This window comes from Planococcus citri, chromosome 4 (genome assembly GCF_950023065.1).
Source record: "Planococcus citri chromosome 4, ihPlaCitr1.1, whole genome shotgun sequence".
In the NCBI taxonomy this organism is placed as follows: Eukaryota; Metazoa; Arthropoda; class Insecta; order Hemiptera; family Pseudococcidae; genus Planococcus; species Planococcus citri.
In genome coordinates this window covers 38731403-38753085 of record NC_088680.1, presented here as the reverse complement: position 1 = coordinate 38753085, position 21683 = coordinate 38731403, and the positions used below count along the sequence as shown (strand labels likewise).

Genomic DNA, 21683 nt, shown 5'->3' with positions numbered 1-21683 from the left:
ACCTTGAAATTCGAACAAACAAATCATTCAATTTCATTTTTCAAGGAAAATGAATGAACACATTTTTTGCAAATTACCAAGAAACTAGAATGAATCGTATTCGTATCAATTTCATTTCCTCTTTCTTGGTCAAAGTTTTACTTCATTTCTAAATAATTCACCTTTAAATTTTACGTCAGTCGACATCAGTTTAATTTTTCTGATCAGTATTCATTAATGAAAAGTACGTAACCGTAATCATAAATCTATCGACAGTTTTTCTAAAAGTTTTCGAGTAATCTTAAGCGGGTCTCAAGTTCTCATCTCGTATGCAGATGCTGTAGTTCAGCATCCTTTGTATTTTTCGGTGTTTTTCTTTCATTTCACAGTTTCTTCGTTGGATTTTTTCGCAGTTAATACGGTCTTCAAAGCTCATTATTCTAAAATTGACGTTCATCATCGCGTTATATTCGTGATTTATAATATTCTACTAAGTTGTTCTGGATTTGGAGATTGATGCATTTTTGAAAATTGCATCATTATCTGAAGGCATAATTGTTGCATCTCTTTAAAAATAGTTAAATACGGTCATCATTAAGTACAGCAGTGAAAAAACGTAACACGTCGATGTGTTTTATTATTTAAATCGTGGCATGACTAACCCGGATTCCAATCTCATTACTTGTTTTGTTTTCAGGGTAAAAATCGGATCCTAAAATGCCAGAGAATAAGTTACGAATAGCCATCACTTGCTCAAGCAATATGAACCGCAGTATGGAAGCACATTCAGTTCTAAGGTGATACTAAATTTTTTAAATTCATCCGGTCATCGGCCTACTTGAAGGTTAATAGTTAAATTTCTGTTTCAGCAAAAAAGGATACTCGGTGAAATCATTCGGAACCGGTGATAAAGTGAAATTACCGGGTACAGCGATGGATAAACCCAACATTTATGATTTCAGTTGTACATACGATGAAATATACAACGATTTATCAAGAAAAGATAAAGCATTGTATCCTTTTTCAGAGTGATCTCGATTTATGAATTCATTACAATATAATTTAATTTCCTTAACTCACACTTTAGCTATACTCAGAACGGTTTATTACACATGTTAGATCGTAACAGGAGGATAAAACTTAAACCAGAAAAATTCCAGCTTTCGCCGGATCAATTCGATTTAATTATCACGTGCGAAGAACGAGTCTACGATCAAGTTATTGATTGTTAGTGACATATTAATCTTTAATCTAATACGTGTATAGAATTTCCTCAAACATTCCAGCTTCTTTTACAGATTTCAATTCAAAGACACCTACTGACAATACACCAGTCCATATAATAAACGTTGATATCCAAGATAATCAAGAAGAAGCCACCATCGGCGCTTTTTTCATTTGTGAATTAGTACAATTGGTAATACTTATTTTTGCATTATTTTATTATACCCCTTCGAGTATTTTTCTGTTTACAGATCTGCCTATGTAAATGGCCGATGGAATTACGTCATTGGTAAACGTGTACGGATACCGGATGCAACTAGTGGTTTTTTGAGAGATCGAATTTCGTTATGTTCAGCTCTTGAGTAGACGCAATGCTTTGTCATTTACTTCTTTCTTCAAGTGTTGTCCATTGTGTTGAATAAATCGAACCGAACGTTCAAATGTTACCAATCAACAAGAAAATGGAAGGAGGGGGTTTTGAATTTTGCGCAGGATGTATGATTTTCCATAAAATCGATAGGTTATCGCATTTTTTTTTAATTGACGGAATAAAAACGCTGCAGTCTATTAAATTTTATTAGCCATCGATCGTGATTCAGCATTCGCTCACCACATTGAACTATCACGATCATCTTTAGGTTTCTTTTTTCACTCCCATGGCGATAGAACGTAATTGAGATTGGCCATGAAGAATTGAATGAGACGTATGCCGCAGTTATGATTTTTTTATCTGAATATTTTCCGCTTATAAACTAATACGGCTTTTCACACGTCACGATATTCGCGATTAGCTTATTGAAGAATTCAGCTTCGTTTCTACGTATGCTACACTTTCACTACCGAAGTGAAAGTCTTTCAACTGTCGTACAACATAGTCTCTCGCTTGCAACAAAACCTTCCTATTCAGAAGCACCTTGAAAACAGCATCTTTCTACCAAAATCATTTTCAACATCGGATCGACATATTGAGACCCACTGCTATCAAAAGAAGAGGTAATAATGGGAAACGGTGGTGTTGGCGAGGTACGTACGTACGTATAACACTGACATGCTACAAGTGCCCAGATTTATTCGGCGGAATCGTCGTACAACGCATTAATCTCGTAATCTCCGCTTCCCTCACTTTTCTTCCCATACCATACCATCTACTATCGTTACGTTATTCCTTATTGTTTTCCATGTACGTACTTTCAAATTGAAACCACGATGAGAAATAACGCCTCATATCTATTCCACTTCATTTGTATAACGCTTATAAAACGTAAACAGCTCGAATACTTGTACAGTATTGAAATAATTTTTCCATATTTGTTTTAATGTCTCATTAACGAATACGCAGAAGGATCACAGACGACTAGGAAGGAGGGGAAAGGAGAGAACATCAGCCAGCGTGAAATTTCGTCCACGTGTAGGTTACTTGTTACACGCTGACGCTTATCGGATATTACATTTTCGCATCTGTAAAACATCGTATAAAGGCTATGAGATAGGTCAGTAGAGCAGTGATAAGTTGATTGGAATTAGAATGTTCAACTACGTCATTATTTACTCGTAAAGATCTGACGTTGCGTTGGCAAAAATAGGTGAGAAGGGAGAAATGAGGGTTATATGAAAAACTTGATCGATTATTTTCCAGCCCACACAGGAATAAGGATTACGGTTTTGGTATGTACTTGCATTTTATAAAATGTTTAATTTCTTAAAGAGTTGAAAGGGATAGAAAGCGAGAGACATCAATGATGGAGATTGAGGGAAAATGGCTGCCAAATTAGTCATTTTCTAATCAATCAACCCCCCTCCCACCCTCATAATTAAAAATATGAGGGGTATGAGTATGAAGGTGCATTCAAGTTATTTAAATATCAAGAGATACTTTACTTGCCCTCGAGTGAGAATAATTTTCTACTGTACCTAATGAGGACTTTATCAGATAACCGGAGGGGGAGGGCAGATCTTCACTCTCGAGTTGAAAACCCCGTTCCCTAGTTGTGATTGTCGAAATATGTAATGATTTTCTTAATTTTTGTAGGTCGCAAAAATTGAAAAAAAATTACGTATCGTGTTGAGTTTAAGAGAACGTGGAATTTTGGAAGCGAATGAACATGAAATCCTCGTTTGATAACCATGTTTTCAAGACAATTTTTCAAGCTGTCAAATTGAAGACTTTGCAAGAACAGAGATGCAGATATGCAAAATTCTAATTTCAAATTCCAATTTTCTCGATATGAATTATAATTTCTCATCTGAAATTATTATTTTTCATCGTGTCATGAAACGTGGAGAAAATTATGTCTGATTATAAATAGGGGAGAATTTGAATCTTGATTTTTCCATTTTATAAGGGTTCCCTGAGTGGCTCAAACTTGGATTTTTTCCAAGGGAGAAAAACTTTAGCGTAGTTCATAGTTTTAAAATTTGCATGCTCAAAATGGAGATTTCCTTGTTGATTTTTCTCAAAAAAATCGTACCTACTCATTTTTTCATTGTTTTGTTCTGACCATAATATTTTAATTTTGAATTTTCTTTCATTTTTACAGCATGATTTAAAAAAAAAAATGTTCCAAAATTTTTTTTTGGATCATTCAAATTGAAAACGGTCTCAAAATGATATTTGTAGATGTCTAAAAAACCATTCATGAAGTTTTAGCTGCCTAATCAAATTAATTTTGTTGCCACATTTACAGGAATAAACGATTCACGTCTTAAATGTCCAATCAACTTTTTTTGGTTAGAAGAAGGAAGAGGGGGAAGGGAGGAGCGTCAGGAGGGAGGGAGTTGAATCTCAAAAATGCTTCTATCAAAAGTGGCCTTCTAACAACGCCAATAAAGAATGGATTTTTCAAACTCCCCTCCTCAAAATGGCAGGAAACTTTTTAATTTTGAGAGCTCAAAAACGATGCGGAACCCGAAATTTTATGATTAGGCAGCTGAAACTTTCTCTTCCGTGTACCCTCTCCTTATCTAATCTGAATTTTCAGAGTAAGCTTGAAAGAAAATAATTGGATCCGATCAGATCCGAACGATTCCTGGATGCAATTTGACCTGGTCAGATCTGACTAGATTCAATCAGATCTAGCCAAATTAAAATTTTGATCGGATTACATGTGTTCACAACTGATCAGATCCAAGCAGATCTGAACGATCTTATTAAACCTGATCAGATCTGGATATTTAGAGCTGTTCAGTTCAGATCTGATCAAATTCAATAGGGGAAACCTGGCTGGATTTTGTTCAAGTCCCATTATTTTCCCTTGGGAGGGGATCCTTGTATCAATTTATCCTGCTAAGCAATTTAACATATTGGATCATTTGGGAGGCGAAAGAAGGAGGAGGAATAATATTGTGAGTACCCAACTTTAAAAAAAAAATTACGATTGAGGAAATATGCTAAAAACAGTGGTTTGAATTTCTTAGGGCTGGAAGTATTGTACTGCATTTTTGAAGAGTGAGAGGGGGTTGCAAAGTTAGCTAGTGAGCTAAAAAATCAGAAGCATTGATATGTTGGTCAGCGATTTTCTTCTTTAGAAACCTTCAAAGAAGAAAATTACGAGCCAACATTCCCCCCCCCCAATTTTCAATGAGGACGACTTCAGAAGATGAAGGGTTTTGGGGAGGTGAGAGGAGAGTGGAAGGTATAATGATGATTCAAAGTCAGGAAAAAAGTTATTACGTGTTGAATTCCTATACCATTTTATTGATTACTTTGTTCAAAACATTTAATCAAAAAATAATGTAGGTAGCTTCAATTGCTGTAGCTCTCTTTCCCTCCTTCCCCTGGACATTCGATCGGTTTAAATTTTTGTCATACAAAATGCTTAAATGTCACATGAAAATGAAACAAAATTATTAGACTCCAAAATGACTGCTTACTTAATGATACCACCGCTCCTACATTTGTAATCTCGTGCTCATTATATTCAACAATTGATAGGGTACCTTTTTTATGAAACCTTTTATGTTTCAAGTAATTTTCAACTCGTGAGAGATAGACAGAAAGTAGGACAGAATTGTCATACTCGTAGGAGGGAAAATAAAAGACAGGGAGAGTGAAAAAAATCGTGTTCGAGCTACTCGTGCAAACAAAAATAGGCATATTTGGCATAGTTTCTAAACACTTTTCAATGTAATTATCGCATTTTATATAAGCGACGGGGAGCAAGTAGGTAACGCAAAAAAGCGCATGCTTGCTTATTCAGTTGAACAAAATGATCTATCGAATTTCAATGCAACATTGTTTTCTTTCCCCTCTTTATATTTCAGCTTCACGAATTAGCATTCGTCGTCGTATAATCAACAATGGTTCATGTATGTATTCAAGGTCTAGGGCATTTACTTGTCGTTCTACACATTTCAAGTTCCTATTCAAGGAGATTATTGACATCATGAATTTAGGGCAAAGATGAAGCACCGCATTAATGTAAATTCGTCACTGATTTTTGGATCTCAGTTTTCATATTTGACCAAAATCATCACTGGAACGAACACTCAAATATCGCAGCAAAAAGTTGATTAATAATGCATTCCGGTATCCGACACGTATCTACAATGCAGCCCTTTTCATTCGAACCTTAATTATTAATATTTTATTTTACTATCTACTCAACATCGAATTTTTCTCTTGTTTCAGGTATCGAAATGTGAAGATCTGGATAACGATTTAGTGAGATTATTGCCGGAATATGAAAAGAAATGTAATCGATCGTTATTACATTGCATGCTATTTTACTAAAACGAAACAGCAGAACGGGCGATCGAGTAGTTTCCGCAGCATATTCGTGATATTAAGTTTAATTTTGACTTCGCAACGGATGGTATTTTTTTGGAAAATTATTTATACTTTAAGCGAATCATCGCAAATGTATCTCTTCCGAATTTTATCGATGAACCCAGCACCCTTAATTGGGAGTATTTATTTATTTATTTTCATCTAAGTTAAGTTATATTTTAATATAAACTTTTTGTTTCTCGCGTGCGACAATTTGAATCGAATAAATTGAATTTTTAAAATACCTAGTTTCGAATTTTGTGAACGAATTACGAAGCGAACGCATCGACGACTATCTTCGCGAATAGGATAGAATACTTAAACGAATATATCACAGATTAAACATACCTTACGACGACTCTGTAAAATACAAGAAAAAACAAAACACATTTTAATTAAAATAACAACGCTATATAATTTATATTTTCAATTTCAAATTTCATAAAACAACGTCGTCCTTTCAAGTACGACTTTTTTATCTCTTTCTTTTCTTAAACCATTTGAACACATCGTAATTTAATAAAAACACAGGAAAACACTACTGAGTAACTAAAAAAAAAAAAAATCATGGAACAATAACAACGATAAAAACATATTAACTGCTCGATTCTACGAGTTCAAGTCTACGTTTTGACTCTGTTCCGTTTTTTTTTTAATGGTTAAAATGGAAATATCCGTTGGAATTTGGCAATATGGTTAGAATTCATCGTAATTTAACGCGAAATCCTACGTTTGCCTTGTAAAAGCCGACAGCCGTAACCGTGTTTGATATTTAGGAAACTAGGGGCTTTAAAGAAACAATCACCTTCGCAACAAAGCTCTAGCTCTTCTCCGAAGCTGGTTCCGAGTTAAAAACATCTAATTTGTTATCGAAACTTATTGACTTAGATTCTTTACGTTCTTGTTCACTTTGCCATTCGACCTGCGATACAGAAAACATCGATTAGTTAGAATTCGGGGCCGAAAAGAGCTATCGAAGTGAAAATATCCAACGAACCTTTTGCTTGTGCTGCTTAACAGCGTCCATGCATCGATCCATGACCATTTTCTCAGTCAATACGCCGTCTTCTGAGGCATAAGCGGCAGCTTGCCAGGCTACTCCTAATTTAGCGATTTCACGACCAGACATACCTTCGGTTAGTTGAGCCATTTTAGTGCACAACGCGCTGTAATCGAACTGGGCTACCTTTAAACGTCTGCGAATAGAAACGAATAGTCGAAATTAGATGAGACTAATAAATAAATGACTAAATTCAGACGAGAATAGTTTCTTAACCTTTTCCCAGATGTTGCCGGTTCTAATATGAATTTATCGAAGTATAATCGCACCAGACGTTCTCTTTCTTCTAATCCTGGTAACATGAACTCCACCATTTCATCTAGACGATCATTTACAGCCCAATCGAACTGTTCCGGAGTGTTACTGGCTAATACTAACATAAATCTACGAACAAAAATCCAAATTACAGATAGAATCGATGAAAATAAGAATAGGTTTAAGGATACCTACTTATCAGACTGTTCTCCTGTTCTGTACAAAAATGCATTCAAAGTGGCTCTCAAGTTTTCACTAATATACTCGGAACTTCTTTTCCTGAGGAAAGCGTCGGCTTCGTCGATGAACAGTAAAAGACCTTTGCGCGAACTGGCTGCCCAATCGAATACTTTATGGATAGCTGTGACACCGTCTTTACCCATAGGAGCTACGTCACCACCGGTTAATACAGCGTAATCCATACCAGAATGTGCGGCTAATTTCTAAAATGCGAAACGATTCGATGTTACATTGAAATAACAAGTAATCTAGTCGGGAGTGAAAAATGTACATACTTTGGCGAACATGGTTTTTCCCGTACCAGGAGGACCGTGCATAAGAATGTTTCTGTACATGCCTTTATTTCTTTTCGTGTTTTTAGTGGCGATGGCGACATCTCTGTAATAAGCCAACGTTTCATTAATACGATACTACAGTGATTCAAATTGAAGGTAGGTAAACAATATTCGATACCTTAATCTTTCTTCTAAGGTAGGAGCTAACACAACACCGGATAAAGTATCACCAGATTTCAGTCTAAACTTCTTCGCTGTCAGAATCGGATGCTTCAAAGTTTCTAGAAACGAAAACCTAGACGTCTCTCGGACCAAAGAAGGTTTTCCTAAACAAAAAGCCGAACGTTATTACACGCATATACTCAGCTATAGATCAATTCTTAAATTACAAACCTAATCTAGCTTCGATATAACGAGCAGAAACGCTAGTAGTTCCTTTAGCTGTATACACTCCCAGAGCTAGCAATGATAATCCACCAACAGCTGTCAGCATTTTATCCCAATCATGCAGCAGAGTTTGAGCACCAGCGCCTAAGACAGACCCCGCAGTTCTGCGCCGAACATTGGAATATAATCACACATTACTCGTGATCTCAGATGAAAAACAACTGAACAGGTTGAGAGATGACTTACGTGATGGAATCCAGAACAGTCTTTCGATTTTCTTCAGCTTTGACTCGAATTTGCTCCATAATGAGATCGTGATTTTCACGTTCGAATTTCGCCCTCGCTGCCATTTTGGCCTGAGCTCTCTGCATTTCAGTTTTACCCCTGAGTTCCATCTCGTGTTCGATTGTGGCTATAAAAATTCACAAATGAAATGACTGAATTTCGAACCGGTTCGTAAATTCAAATCTGTACCTTTTCTGAGAGCTTCTTGTTTAGCAACAGATTCTTCTTGACGACGTAAATTCTCATCGTTGATTCGCTGTTGTTGTAAAAGTTGATCTTCATATCTGAATGGATATCAAGATTAATGAAGTGTTTCAAGGAAACACCTAGCGGAGTATTTATCGTCGCTTACCTTTTACGTGCGAGTTGATCTTGATATTGAGCTCTAGCCTGATGTTGTTTAGTTTCTTCAGCGACAGTTTTTCTTCTCTCTTCAGCTTCGACTCGTTTTTGTTCAATTCGACTTTGCTCGATATGAGCCTCGTATTCTTTGATTTTAGTTTGATATTCTTGCTGTTTGGTTACTTCTTGTAGTTTTGACAACTCCAAAGCTTCTTTCGAATGTTCTGCACGAATACATAACACAAATTGCATCATACAATTCGTATGTTCCCAACTCCGAACATGGTAATAAAAGTAAGAAATAATCACTCACTTGATCGTTCCAATTCTCTGGCAGCTTGAGCAGCTCGTTCCAAAGCCGAAGAATCAAAAGAATAAGGTTCCATTGTCTTAGCTTTACGTTTATCATCTCCAGAACCACCGGCAGCTCCAGCTCCGCCGCCTGTGTTATCAGATTCCGGTGGCGGTAAACCTTCGACCGGAATTCCGGGCGTATCTCTGCGTATACCGAACAACCACGACATTATCGAAATTTACAGTAAACAGTTATAACACTATAGTTCGGAAAAGTGTGCATGAATTTCGATGGAAATTCAACCCGAGCTGCGATCAATTCCACCTTCAAAACCTTCTATTCCATTCTCATGCGGTCCGGTTGTTTCATCACGTTCACGTTTTTTGAAGAAGAAAATCACCGGTTTCGAAGTTGCCAAATTTCTGAATGGAGCAAAAACAATGTCGCCAACATCGCGCGGAAAATTTTAGAGAAATTTTTTCGGATATGTTGGCTAAACTGTTTGAACCGAGCACGATATTTGATCGAATGACGCGAATGGAAAATCTTGATTTATCATTGGAGTCTAGAAGAAAAACAGAATTTAGCTATTGATTTTAAAATTATTTGCTACATTTCTTCAATAAATTTCGAAAATAATCGTTTTTCAACAATAATTACGGAAAAAAATTCAAAAATCTCAAGTTTATCTGATTTGTCTACAAAAGGGACTTGGGTTTTCAAAAGTTTTCCTTCCGTTTTCCATTTCGTATCATCCAGTATACAAAATGTTTGTGTGTAAATAAAAATTTCCGTCTTGATAAAACCTAAATTTATCATCTTCACTTGATTCTGGACATTCGTGGTGAACACATCTTTGTGAAATTCATTTTGTAGATTTTCAAATTAAAGTACACTCAACTTCAGGTAAAACCTACGCGATCTCAACGATTTCCACTAACGCCCCTAGGTTTTACTTATCTTATTTGACCTTTCAGATTTGTATTCAATATGACGAACTTAGACGGCGAAAAATCTTCAGATATTACCAATAAAGACACGAAAGAAAAAGTCGAAGAAGAGACACCCATAATCGAGCCAATAATAAACCTGTTGCAACAACTCGAAGATTACTCGCCAACGGTGAGTAACGAGTATCATATCGACTAGGGTTGTTGGCTTATGTAATGATCTGTACTCTGTACCGTTAACCGTTACAGATACCTGATGCTGTGATGACTTCGTACCTTCAACAATCGGGATTCGATGCATCGGATCCACGAATGTAAGCATTAATCGTTTTATTATCTCTCAAATTCAATTTCTCTACGTCACACTGTTTTTCCCACAGAACACGTATTATTGCCCTGGCGGCGCAAAAATTCATTTCTGATATAGCGAACGATGCGTTACAACAGTGTAAAATCCGAACATCTAATCAAGTCAGTAAAGGAAAACCGAAAGATCGCAGATACCATCTAACACTCGAAGATCTCGCTCCATCTTTAGCCGAATACGGTATCGTTGTAAGGAAACCGCCTTATTTCGTGTAATGACGCGTACAAAATCCACAATATCTGTGTTAAAACTATAAATTAAGTATTCATCACTGAGGTTTTTATATCCAATTAAAACTAGCGTAGTTGAAATTCAATGTAATATTATGTAAATAGTTTTCGACCGTGGTTTCTTAGCTTGAAATTTATCATAGTAGATGTTTGAAGTATAATTTATAACAGTATATTTTTCATTTTATACCTTTCCCTTGGCTTATTATGTACCTATTATTTTAAAAATAAAATTTCTATATCACGTTGCGTACCTACGAGTATTTAAATAAGGATACTTCGATTCAAAAGTTATCATTTATTCGTCTAAACATCTGTACTTTATTCGTAATTTTTCGTGTTTGTTACGTTTTTCTTTGTGGTTTTTCCATGGTTTTGAAGTGGTTGGTTTCTCGGCGTTTATCCTGTAAGAAAATTTTCATAAAATTGAGTATAGTGGTGATAATGAGGATGAAATAAAGAGTACTTATAAATATGTATTTACACGCCAAGTTTCTGGATTTCGTGACTATCGAATTTATGCAATCCTTTGCTGTGCGAGTTAGCTGTCGATTGTTCTTTAAACAGCGAATACTCGAGATCTCTGGTGGCTACTTTAAAAGGCTGTAAAAAATTACGAAATAAAAACATGAACTGAGAAACAGAGCTGAATTAGGCATACGTACTTTGATAGCTTTCAGTGTACGAATAGGAATATTTTCTTCGAGTTTTTCTACAGCTGGTTTCTCGAATGTATGAAATTCTTTCTGATCGGTATTCGGAGGGGCATAACAATAGAGTAATTTACCGTTAACGTAATCTTTCAAAATATATCGTGCTGCTCGAGGATTATCAGGTTGTCCATTGGCGGTCATGAAACCTCGATTATCTGTAAAACAAAATCAATAATGAGGCTGCTTTTTCCAATTAATTGATAAAGGAAAAGAGATAAACATACAAGCATAAGCATTTAATAATTCTTCGGAGTGAGGAGCTCGAGTGGGATCTTCTCCTTCTTCAGGTTTCGGTATCATGATTCCGTATTTAGATTCTAACGTATATCTTGGAATTAAAGTACACACTAAATTTACAGGAGGCACGTGATCTCTCATTTGATCTATCGGTAGAATACCATTTATAACCATGTCGGCTTTGGTTAATACAAAACTAGGCATTACTAAACCAGGACAATCACAGAGAAGTATATCTTTATCTAAATACACAGTCTGAAACATGCCAAAAAAAAGAAAGTTGAATTATTGTAATAATTTTACTTGAGGTAGAAACGAGAAATATTTACTTGAAAATGTTTCGTTTTTCCAGGTGTAGCTGATACGGAAACTTTTTTATAGGTAAGTAATGCGTTAATGGTAGAACTTTTTCCTACATTCGGATACCCGACAAGACCAATGGTAACGATATCTTTCTGGAAATTTGCATCTTGTTGCATGGGGAAGTTTCGAAGAAAATCGATGAGTTTAGATCTGCTTAATAATTCAGATGAATTACGAAGTCTATGGTATTGAGCTGAAAATATACGAAATTAATTTGTTATTAAAATGGTACGAAAGTAGAGATTTGTAGATCGAGTACGTCAATACTTACTTTTAGTTTCGCTTTCTTCGCCGATTATTTCTTCTTCTTCATCAGTTTCAAAATCTTCATCGTCACCAGCTTCAAATTCTTCCTCATCTTCATCTTCAGGTTCGCTTTCGCCTTCCGATGGAATATTCTAAAAAGTTCGCTAATATGATGGATCTATTTTTCATTCATTGAAACAAGATTGATAGTACTTACTTCATTTGCAACTTCGTCGTCATTATCAGTGGACTTCAATGCGCTGAAAAATACCACAGCGACGCCTATCGAGTCGAAGTATTTGGCCCAAGTACGTCTTTGTTCCCGAGTAAGGAAATCTGCCTTGTTACACAAGATCAAGTTCAATTTCTTTTTATCCACTTCTTTCACGTAGAGTTCTAGATCATCGCAGCGAAACAATAGCGGATTTCGTGCATCGACGATTTGCACTAAAACATCACTATTTTTGGAAAACGAATTAGATATTTTTCAAACACAACCATTAAAAAAGTTAAACAATAAACCATACCTTCGTTCTACGACACGCCACAATTGTCTCCAAAAATCAAGATTTTTCTCATAAGGTGTCAACAATAATCCACTTTCTTCTTGGAACAACGCTAGGTTTCTTCTCCAAGCCAGAAATTCTTCCTTCTCTTTATTTTGTAGTTCTTCAGCTGTTGTATTTTCGTCCCATTTCGGTCTAGGAAACAAAATCGAGAATAGGAGGAGGTTAGATTTCGTACGTAAAAATAGTCAACAATCATCACAATATACCTTCGAGGGATTTTGAGCAATTCTTTATTCTTATTTTGATCATCTTTCACTTTTCTCGTTTCTTCTGATGTTAATAGTCCAACTCCAGATTTCGGGTTGACAAACGTTATGTTTAGTTTTTCAGCCTGCAAGGTATGAATCATCGGTATTAAAGGAGCAATGAGCTATTCGAAGAGGTTTTAACGTGAAGATACTTTACCGCAAATTCAGTTCCAGCGAGTTCAGCAGTAGACAAGAATTCCTTGAAGGAATCTTCTTCAGTGACCGAGTTTAAATTCAGCTTACTCCAATCGTAACCATCTTTCAATTCGGATGTATGAAGCTGAAATTAAACACAGATGAGTGAAATTTTACTTCGCAGAAGATTATCAGAAGATAAAGTACTTACGAATGAATCGCTGTTCAATTTCTTGAGTTTGTTTCCAAATCGATCTTTGATCAGGGCTCTGCCCAGATTCTTGTTACCTCTGTTTTTACCCATTTTTGAACGAGAAAAATGAATTAAAAACTATTTTATTTCAACATTTTTTTTATCAATCAAAACACGAAAAAATTCCACATGTTTTGCATAGGATGAGTTCACAATTTTGAACAGTGCGAGCATTTGAGTAAGATTGCTCATGGACTGCTCCAATGTGTGAACTTTCGAACAGCTTACAATTTTAATCATCGGGAGCGCTAGTAGTGAAAGCTCGAACTTCAACTTTTTAGTTTTTTTTGCCATTTTTGCTCTTTCAATAATTTTCATTACATTTTTTTTTTCAAAATTTGAATTTTTGACATTTTTTTTGTTGAAGAATGACGATATGACGATTGACGAATAAAAAAAAACTTTTCAAGTTTCAGAATTAGTATTATGGATTACGAGTACGACTTGTGAGTCGTTCTCTCTAGTCTCTATAGTCTCTTTTCGTCGGTAAGATGGGGATGTCGATGTAGGATTGTAGGATGAACTTTTTCTTTCACAAAAAAGTCGTCTTCGGGCTTGGGGTCCTTGAAACCTTTGTAGCTATATAGAATTTGAGAAGTAAGTATACTTACCTAAAAAAAACAAAATTCAAAAACAACACGAAACTTGCATTTATTTTAATACAAATATCTACAACAATATTTTCTTGTATTGCTTGGCAATTTGTAAAACTTGTTCATTCCAAATTAATCGCAGATGCGGATACAAGGGAGAAAAGAAGTTGAATTTTTTCCACAAAGGGAGATGGAAGAAGAGAAATTTCCCGCTTGAAAAATGAAAATATACAAAAATTTGGAGAGGAGAGAAAAGAAAAATCATTTCTTTATTTTTATTTCCGTCCAGGCGTTCATAAATTTTACTGTCATAATTTCTAGAGAAATGAAAGTTCATGATTTTTTTCTCATATTCAAAAAGGTGCCTAAGAATAATTTTGAGACTTTTTTCCTGCAATTTTACTACTTACCTATAAGTACCTTTCCTCCCAAAATGTCGCGCAGTATCCGCACCTGTAAATCGTAGGTACGTATTCGTATATTACAAAATGAAATTTCATACGCTTATTGTATTCCACCCTTAAACTAAATTTCATAAATTAAAATACGATAATGTACACATAATCACAGTAAATAATAATTTACAAAAGTAATAAAACATACTCTTTCATACATGGAATTATACCAAAATCTATACACGAGGAACTTTAAAATGTATTGTAATTCTGTAACAAAAGAAAAAAAACGTAAATAACAAAAATGCTAACTTATAATATAGAAACAACGTACAAAAGGAACATTAATCTGATTAATGTTACCGTAAACGATATCAACTTTATTCATATTTCACTAATAGAAAAAGAAAAAAAAACACAAACACAAACAAACAAAAATGAACAATATTTAAAACAAATAAAACATAGGTAGGTACTCAAACTGAACAAAAACGAAATGCATTTTCAACAATTAAACATAATATTTTTCTATTTTGGTAGGTATGATAATTATTTTATATTATATTGCTTCTCAGGTTAGAGACGATATTGCTGTTGATATGTCGTCGTTGTTTTGTTTATTTTTCTAAACTGATATGTTTAGTTACCATTTTGGAAGTTTTGATATTACGTATTTATGATATTTTGTCAAATTTTATTCTTGATTCAGTCAATTGTTGTCGTAGGTTAAAAGATAGCTATAGTATACCTACATACAAATAACTCTCCTAACGTACAAATAAAAAAATAAATCCGCTCATAGGTACGCTTATTAAAGTCGACTTATACGAGTTGGTAATTTTATATACAGGTAATTTACGTATAACTTATTACTGCTTAGATATCGTTATCTTGACAATATTCTATATGAGTCGACGTATTGTGCGATAATTGAGCTAAAGAGGCGCGTTTTCGATCAATTAGCAGATTCTTTAGGCAGCCTCTAAAACCTATCGAGTATTTGGCCGGATAATTGGATGGCAGATTTGCAACACCACCTTAAAAGAAATTACACGCAATTGTTAGATAAGTATTTTTTCATCTTGTATTTTGGAAAGATAAATTTGTGAAATATTACCGATGAACACTTTCCCATTAGATAGGTATATTTTTTGCACATTGCTCGAATGTAGTTTGGCTGGTTTATTGGAATCGATACGAATCTGCGTGATACGTTTTCGATGCTGGATCCATACCGAATGCCATTTACCATCGGAGATCATTTCCTATTGGCACATAACGATAAAATACCCATATTAGGTACAGTCTCATTTTTTGCAATAAAATTACCCTTCAATGACACACTTTACCTCTGATATCAGAGCAACTACTTGTTGTTCTTTGCCAAAGAAATGGTAAAACTCTATGAACCCGTCGACAATAGAGATGGCTACATAGTCACGTTGCGAATGTCTAATTTTACTATTCCATAATAATAAACCGCTAGTTTGAGTGGTTCGTATGGCGAACTCGTATTGGATGATTTTCTTCGTCTTTTTCCTACATTAAAAAATGCCATTATTAGGTAACGATCTTGCCCTTACATTTTATTGACTCAATTACTACATCCCGTTGATGTGACGCTTACTCGTCATTAAAGAATTCAAAGTCAGACGTATCGTCGTACATATCGTCATCGTAATCGCTATCCGAGTTATCATCTTCGATATTATCTAAGCTACCAGGTTCCATTATAGCCTCATCCACCGTAAGCCCGTCACCAATTAGGGTATTATTGATAAAGCTAGGTTAATAAGAATACACAGAAATACCAGAGTTGAATTACCATCACCTTGATAGACACATTATTTTTAAACAATAAAACTTACTTGACGTGTAATTCTGGATACGAATGTTTATTCGAGTGTCTGTATTGTAGAAACATATTACCATTGAAGTGTACAGCGACTTCATTATCTATATTCGAAAATTATATTTAAATAAGATCTCTGTAAAGGTACCTGCGATATTCAATATTCATATCTCTGCTCCATGAAAAAAAAACTTACCAGTAACCGAATAATTCTGACAATGGGTACCGCTAAAGTTAACTAGGCATTTACAATAGAAAGTAGACAAATAAGGAACACATATGCCACCATTCAGACACGCGTCATCATTCGAACAAACGTGAGATTTATAAGGCACAACGTTGATGTGTTCTCCGGACAACAGTTGAAGTGATTTTCCATTTATCAACATCCTCTGTATGGCTCCCGCAAATTTATCATGGATACCGGATTCTCGACTGACTTCGGATAATGTCCTGAGAAAAGATGAAGTTTTGTTAGATTGCTTGATATAGGTATGTAGGTTCAGGTAAATCGTGGTGATTGATTTTATAAATACTTACGGGACGCCTCCAACGTACAGAGGAAGCTCCAAATTTAGTTCGTTGAGTGAAGGACCTGACATACCTTTGGATATCGTGCCATTGTTCAGTTGTATGGAACCTACTCTATCGAATCTGTGGATTTTCACAGTTTGCCAAGCATTCAAGTCGATTTGGTTCTCAGTTCTGCGCAAATAGATGAATTATATTAAATTTTGGTGGATTTTATGACCAGAGGAAAAATCTTTCGGAGGCATGGCCTCCAAATAACGAAATTTTAATAGGCATTTTGAAGCTTTATTGGGTAGAAACAAAAATTCAGTTCACTATTTTTTTCAGTGACTTTTGAATTTTTGAAAATTTGTCAAAACTTAGGAAATGAAATGATCTTTTTCGATTTTTTTTCGTCATGCAGCAAACATTTTTCTAGCGATTAAAGAATTTTCCTTGTGAAGTTTTTTCAAAAATTTTCGTAGAGAGGGAGGAAACAGGAATGAAGGACCACCACTAATCCATTTGGAAGCTTGAAAATGGCATAATCGAATTTCAGATTTCAACATAGATTTGTTTCATTTTTTTTCACAAAAAACGCTTTTCACATTAGGTACCTAATACCTATTATTTATCCTCAGAGATGCACTGTTGACTGTATCAACGACAAATACTTACGTTATGTTGGCAATACCGCTTCCTAAATCGTATCTAAACTGGACAAAACCATTGACCAAATTCACAGAGATGAAATCCCCTCTCCTATTATGTAACTGACCATTGTAAAGAAGGACTCCATTCATGGATGTGGCCAGGAACCAGATTTCGATAGAAAATCCTCTTCTGACATTTTCCAAGCAAGGGAATTTGATATAGGAATTCATTCCATTGAATTGAGCGATGTACAAGTCATCGGCTACGGGCTCGACTGAAAAAAAAGAAGAAATATTGGCTCAAAGAACTGCATCTCTTCAAGCTGAATTAGATGGGAAAAAAATGCTTACAAATTTCGCAGGAGTTGCTTTTATAGCCGGGGAGACAATTACACATGTAGCTGCCTTGAAGCAAAGGCTCACAGATAGATCCATATTGACAAGGATTTAAATTACAAGGGTTGTTTTCAACTTCGCATATGCCTCCTGTAAAAATCCACAAGACTCATTGGTTAATTTAATCTCATCAAGTATATGTACCTACTCCAAATAAAACCATTTCAAGACCTACCAATGCAATTACACAAATTGGTGTTGTTTTCACACTTGACAAGATCAGTGCATTCTTTGATATCGTGCACTTTTTGAACAATACTGTCGTGTTTATCTTTCAATTTGACAATATGACGACCAATTTTCAATTTCTTTACACATCCCACGAAACCAGCACTGGTGCCGATGTTCTCAAAAACTCTGCAATGCACACCACATGAAGTAAATAAACTTTTTTTCTTTCGCTAATAAAACACAGAAATGATTAAAAACTCACTTATTCGATGATATAGGAACGTAACCAATATAAGCACTATCATAAAGATCCAACGCTTTTAAAGTGCCTTCTGACTGGCCAGCTACTGACTCGTTGTTGTCAACTTGCAAGATCCCATCGCGTTGATATCTTTTGGCCACAATTTTATGGAAATTATTCAAACTCAGACGTTGCATCGAAGTCAAAATGGCTGGTCCGTTGCCCAAATTGTATCGGAATTCGGCATATCTGCGGATTAAACCAACATTTTAATATTTTGAAGTCTACAGTAGGTAGGTAGGTAGGTAGACAGACACTACTAGAGCTATTTTTTGATTACTCACCCATTCACTATGGCCAAAGAGATGAAATCTCCGGCACCATCTGAACGTTGCTGACTGTAAAGTAGAATACCATTGTCTGTATACGTTTTGAATTCAATTTCGACGCTGAATTTATGGTAAGCTTTGAGTTGTTTCAGTTCTATGTACGATTGACCACTGAATGCTGGCATGTCTATTTCTGAAAACCAAACAAGGATGGTAAAAATTTTAAAGTAGGTAATTTTTCATAAGTAAGTCCACAGAAAAAAATATTGAAGAAGTCAAAAAATGCAAGTCGAACGTCTGATTCGAAAAATACCTCTTTTGACGAGTGAATTTTCGCACAAAGGTCCAGTGTACGGAAACAAGCAAACACATTCGAATTCCACATCTGATTTATCTCTACAATGAGCGTTATTTTTACATGGATTGGATAAACATGCTCGTTGCTTGACAGCCAACGTAATACCTTCTGCAAGAAACAAACAAACCAAAAAATTAAAACACCTATTTTTCAGCAAATTCCTCGACAGATTTTCATAAATTATTTTTCCCTCACCAGAACACGACTGTTTATCTGCGCTTTCTAAATAAGGCTCCCTACAAACACAAACACCGGCAACGCAATGACTATTTTCGATCATGCAATCTTCACTTCCAACACACGCGTCGCCAATCATAATGATCATCGTAGCCGAAGTAGGTTCATTAATAACGTGATACATGTCTGCAAAATTAAAAACAATGAAACCATCCCGTTGTACGTATTTTTTCTTAAGACGTTCATTTTAGTCCCCAACACCTCGATATTCTAGGTACCTCTTAATTTACCCGAATTAATTTCATTATAGTCGACATCTCCTCGTTGACTTGTCGATTTGTTGGCCAATTTTGGAGTAAATGAGGCTGTATTTTTTGGATCAGTTGACAATACGTGCCGAGTTGATTTAGATAAGGGAGCAGCTACTTCTTCTGGTTCAGTGAACTGGTTTATAGATGTCCAAGCTCCCAATTTAGGTCCATCGGTGCCACTGATGTAATCATCTGTTTGAAACCGAAAAGAATGTTAGATTTCATTTCGAAATCACAATCTAGTTCCTCAGATAGGAATAGACCTCTCAAGTGCTCACCTGTGCAAGAGCTTAAGGCTTGAACTGCGATATCTTTCTGGTACCTGCAGGAGTACAACTTTAGTTGACATTCCGAACTGTAAGTTTGGCCATCGTTGCCACAAACCACCTAAAAAATATCACACCATTAGCTCCTGACAAAATCAAAATTTATCTCACAACCAGATTTATTTGAATTACTCACTTGAGATTGAGAATTGTAATCCTGAGGACAGGTTATATGGCAAACACATTTCGCCAGACCACTATGGATCTCGCAAGTAGCTCCAAAATAGCAGCTAAGATCGTTACAAGACGTAGGAGATGGGGTACTGACATCAGCTGTAATAAAATTAACAATCATTATTTTTTTCTATCCATTTAAACCCTTGAGGAATATCAAAGAACTTACCAGAAACACATCCATTGGGTCCGAGCACCTTCGTAAGATCAGTACAAATGGTACATTTAGATCCTTGAACTTCTGGCTTGCAAACACATCTGCCAGTCATTTGTTCGCAGTCGTCTCGCACCGAACCAAACAAAGAGCAGCCGCAAGCTAACATCAATAATTAAATCATAAATTAAATCACCTTCAAGGTAATTTCCAATCACCTGCCATGAAGTACATTGGGTACTTACGTAAGCATCCCGGATGACTATTGGATATCTTTGGCAATCCCCAGAATCCTGGTTCGCATCTATCACATTTCAATCCACCAACTCCTGGTTTACATTTACATTGACCTGATTCTGGTTCACAAGCATCCGAATATGATCCTGAATAGGTACATAAAATGAAACGAATCAGAATGTTTACAAGTTCCACTGGAATCTGCTGAAGGAAAATGCCTGATACACCTACCTAATTTATTGCAATTACACATTGAAGGACAGCCAGCGTTGTCAGGACCTTGGGCTGGGGTTTTATCATCAGGGCAGCATCCGTACCACGAGTCATGACAGCTTTTGATATAAATTCCAGTATCTGTGATTTCAAAAAATGAATCAAAATTTGAAATTGGAATTTTGGGATTGAGGGGGGGGGGTGGATTGACAATTACCTTTGGCACAACATCGAGCGAATTTAGACGTATGATGACAATAACTATCGGATGGACAATCTTTCCTATTTGGTCCACTTCCACAATCCAGTTCAATTCCAGAAACAGGGTCCAAAATAGGATTCTTGCCATTGCAGGGTTTCACTGCCATTCCTAAAAACAAAATATCCAACCATGAAATATCTGAATACATATGGTACCTACATCTATTTTGCACGTCATTCTGTTCCGCAGTTTTCAATACACGTCTAGTCGTCTACCAACCTTGACATAAATCAATAGGACGTAATCTAATTTCCTCTTGTTTCTGGCAAGATTTCATTTTCATATGACACAACGAAGAATACATCTGAAAATCGCTGCCACAAACTGGTTTCTCTGGTTCACGACTGCAGTCGAAAATACAAGAACATCTGGGCCCTCCTTCCGGATTAGGTTCGCAGGTGGCTTCGTAATCGCATAAAATGTCCTGGCAAACTTCCTTCTTGTCGACTGGTACGTTGACTAAGTGATTACCCAAGTCAGCTGGATCAGTTTCTTTCATCGGTTCAACTAAAATCATCAACAAATACAAGTTATCAAATGCAATGGTCTTTTCAGTGAAAATTTTTCATTTTTTTTTTTTTAGTCAACAATTATTTCACATGATGAATTTTATTTTTCCATTACTTTATTGGTGTTTTTTTTTTGAAAATTTAACAACAGTTCAGTTATCATGAAAAAAAATCAAGAATCAAAACGATTTAGAAAGCTGAAATCCACTTCATCTCCAATTTTTGAACTATTCAAATCAATCAATAGCGATTTTGAGAAATTCTGGAGCATTTAGCAAAATTTTTGGATTGTCCAGAGTACACAAATCTCATAAACAAAGCTCAACTGGACTTTCGAGACTTTTGGAGAATGTGAGGTTTCAAAATCCGTGAAAGATGACTAATTGATTCAAGAGTTCCAAAAT

At 35.6% G+C, this 21683-nt stretch overlaps 5 protein-coding genes and 1 long non-coding RNA gene across 10 annotated transcripts in view; 3 read left to right on the top strand and 3 right to left on the bottom strand.

Moving 5' to 3' along the window:
* Positions 1 to 65: 65 nt before the first annotated feature.
* On the top strand, positions 66 to 6212 carry Ssu72 (Ssu72 CTD phosphatase). Of its 2 annotated transcripts, none has more exons than XM_065362677.1 (6): positions 66 to 223; positions 677 to 776; positions 849 to 992; positions 1067 to 1206; positions 1278 to 1396; positions 5831 to 6212. In XM_065362677.1, the coding sequence occupies exons 2-6, from the start codon at positions 697 to 699 to the stop codon at positions 5930 to 5932; spliced, it is 585 nt and encodes a 194-aa protein (XP_065218749.1). In that variant the 5' UTR covers positions 66 to 223; positions 677 to 696; the 3' UTR covers positions 5933 to 6212. The 2 variants fall into 2 exon arrangements, with proteins under 2 accessions (XP_065218749.1, XP_065218750.1); XM_065362678.1 differs by lacking the exon at positions 66 to 223 and adding an exon at positions 231 to 595.
* On the top strand, positions 2233 to 3682 carry LOC135844462 (uncharacterized). The gene is made up of 2 exons (XR_010558533.1): positions 2233 to 2868; positions 3233 to 3682. It is a non-coding gene; the product is annotated as an uncharacterized LOC135844462 (long non-coding RNA).
* Positions 6213 to 6357: 145 nt separating the features above from the next.
* Positions 6358 to 9504, bottom strand: bor (ATPase family AAA domain containing bor). The gene is made up of 11 exons (XM_065362664.1): positions 9126 to 9504; positions 8823 to 9036; positions 8660 to 8754; positions 8432 to 8597; positions 8192 to 8349; positions 7977 to 8124; positions 7799 to 7901; positions 7479 to 7726; positions 7245 to 7412; positions 6966 to 7164; positions 6358 to 6890 (listed from the first exon to the last, which is right to left on the bottom strand). The coding sequence occupies exons 1-11, from the start codon at positions 9334 to 9336 to the stop codon at positions 6789 to 6791; spliced, it is 1812 nt and encodes a 603-aa protein (XP_065218736.1). The 5' UTR covers positions 9337 to 9504; the 3' UTR covers positions 6358 to 6788.
* A 352-nt stretch (positions 9505 to 9856) lies between these two features.
* Taf10 (TBP-associated factor 10) lies at positions 9857 to 10907 on the top strand. The gene is made up of 4 exons (XM_065362683.1): positions 9857 to 10013; positions 10085 to 10229; positions 10307 to 10371; positions 10438 to 10907. Exons 2-4 carry the CDS (start codon positions 10098 to 10100, stop codon positions 10637 to 10639), a joined length of 399 nt encoding a protein of 132 aa, XP_065218755.1. The 5' UTR covers positions 9857 to 10013; positions 10085 to 10097; the 3' UTR covers positions 10640 to 10907.
* A 30-nt stretch (positions 10908 to 10937) lies between these two features.
* On the bottom strand, positions 10938 to 13567 carry Ns3 (nucleostemin 3). The gene is made up of 11 exons (XM_065362665.1): positions 13377 to 13567; positions 13188 to 13310; positions 12989 to 13113; positions 12741 to 12914; positions 12431 to 12671; positions 12239 to 12365; positions 11934 to 12160; positions 11592 to 11859; positions 11320 to 11522; positions 11139 to 11257; positions 10938 to 11058 (listed from the first exon to the last, which is right to left on the bottom strand). Exons 1-11 carry the CDS (start codon positions 13467 to 13469, stop codon positions 10953 to 10955), a joined length of 1806 nt encoding a protein of 601 aa, XP_065218737.1. The 5' UTR covers positions 13470 to 13567; the 3' UTR covers positions 10938 to 10952.
* A 483-nt stretch (positions 13568 to 14050) lies between these two features.
* The window catches only part of LOC135844022 (agrin-like), a 394772-nt gene continuing 387139 nt past the window's right edge, over positions 14051 to 21683 (bottom strand). For 2 of the 4 annotated variants that reach the window (XM_065362094.1, XM_065362091.1), the window contains 22 exons: positions 20990 to 21277; positions 20726 to 20878; positions 20527 to 20649; positions 20304 to 20441; positions 20074 to 20220; positions 19867 to 20003; positions 19683 to 19791; positions 19372 to 19596; positions 19112 to 19279; positions 18872 to 19024; positions 18574 to 18751; positions 18251 to 18478; positions 17993 to 18174; positions 17773 to 17907; positions 17447 to 17696; positions 16799 to 16963; positions 16455 to 16711; positions 16275 to 16362; positions 16034 to 16189; positions 15756 to 15945; positions 15524 to 15671; positions 14051 to 15443 (listed from right to left, as the gene is read on the bottom strand). In XM_065362094.1, the coding sequence (XP_065218166.1) occupies positions 15283 to 15443; positions 15524 to 15671; positions 15756 to 15945; positions 16034 to 16189; positions 16275 to 16362; positions 16455 to 16711; positions 16799 to 16963; positions 17447 to 17696; positions 17773 to 17907; positions 17993 to 18174; positions 18251 to 18478; positions 18574 to 18751; positions 18872 to 19024; positions 19112 to 19279; positions 19372 to 19596; positions 19683 to 19791; positions 19867 to 20003; positions 20074 to 20220; positions 20304 to 20441; positions 20527 to 20649; positions 20726 to 20878; positions 20990 to 21277 (3779 nt within the window). In that variant the 3' untranslated portion in view covers positions 14051 to 15282. The remainder of the gene's footprint in view (positions 15444 to 15523; positions 15672 to 15755; positions 15946 to 16033; positions 16190 to 16274; positions 16363 to 16454; positions 16712 to 16798; positions 16964 to 17446; positions 17697 to 17772; positions 17908 to 17992; positions 18175 to 18250; positions 18479 to 18573; positions 18752 to 18871; positions 19025 to 19111; positions 19280 to 19371; positions 19597 to 19682; positions 19792 to 19866; positions 20004 to 20073; positions 20221 to 20303; positions 20442 to 20526; positions 20650 to 20725; positions 20879 to 20989; positions 21278 to 21683) is intronic. The other 2 variants (XM_065362093.1, XM_065362095.1) reach the window with 2 other exon arrangements.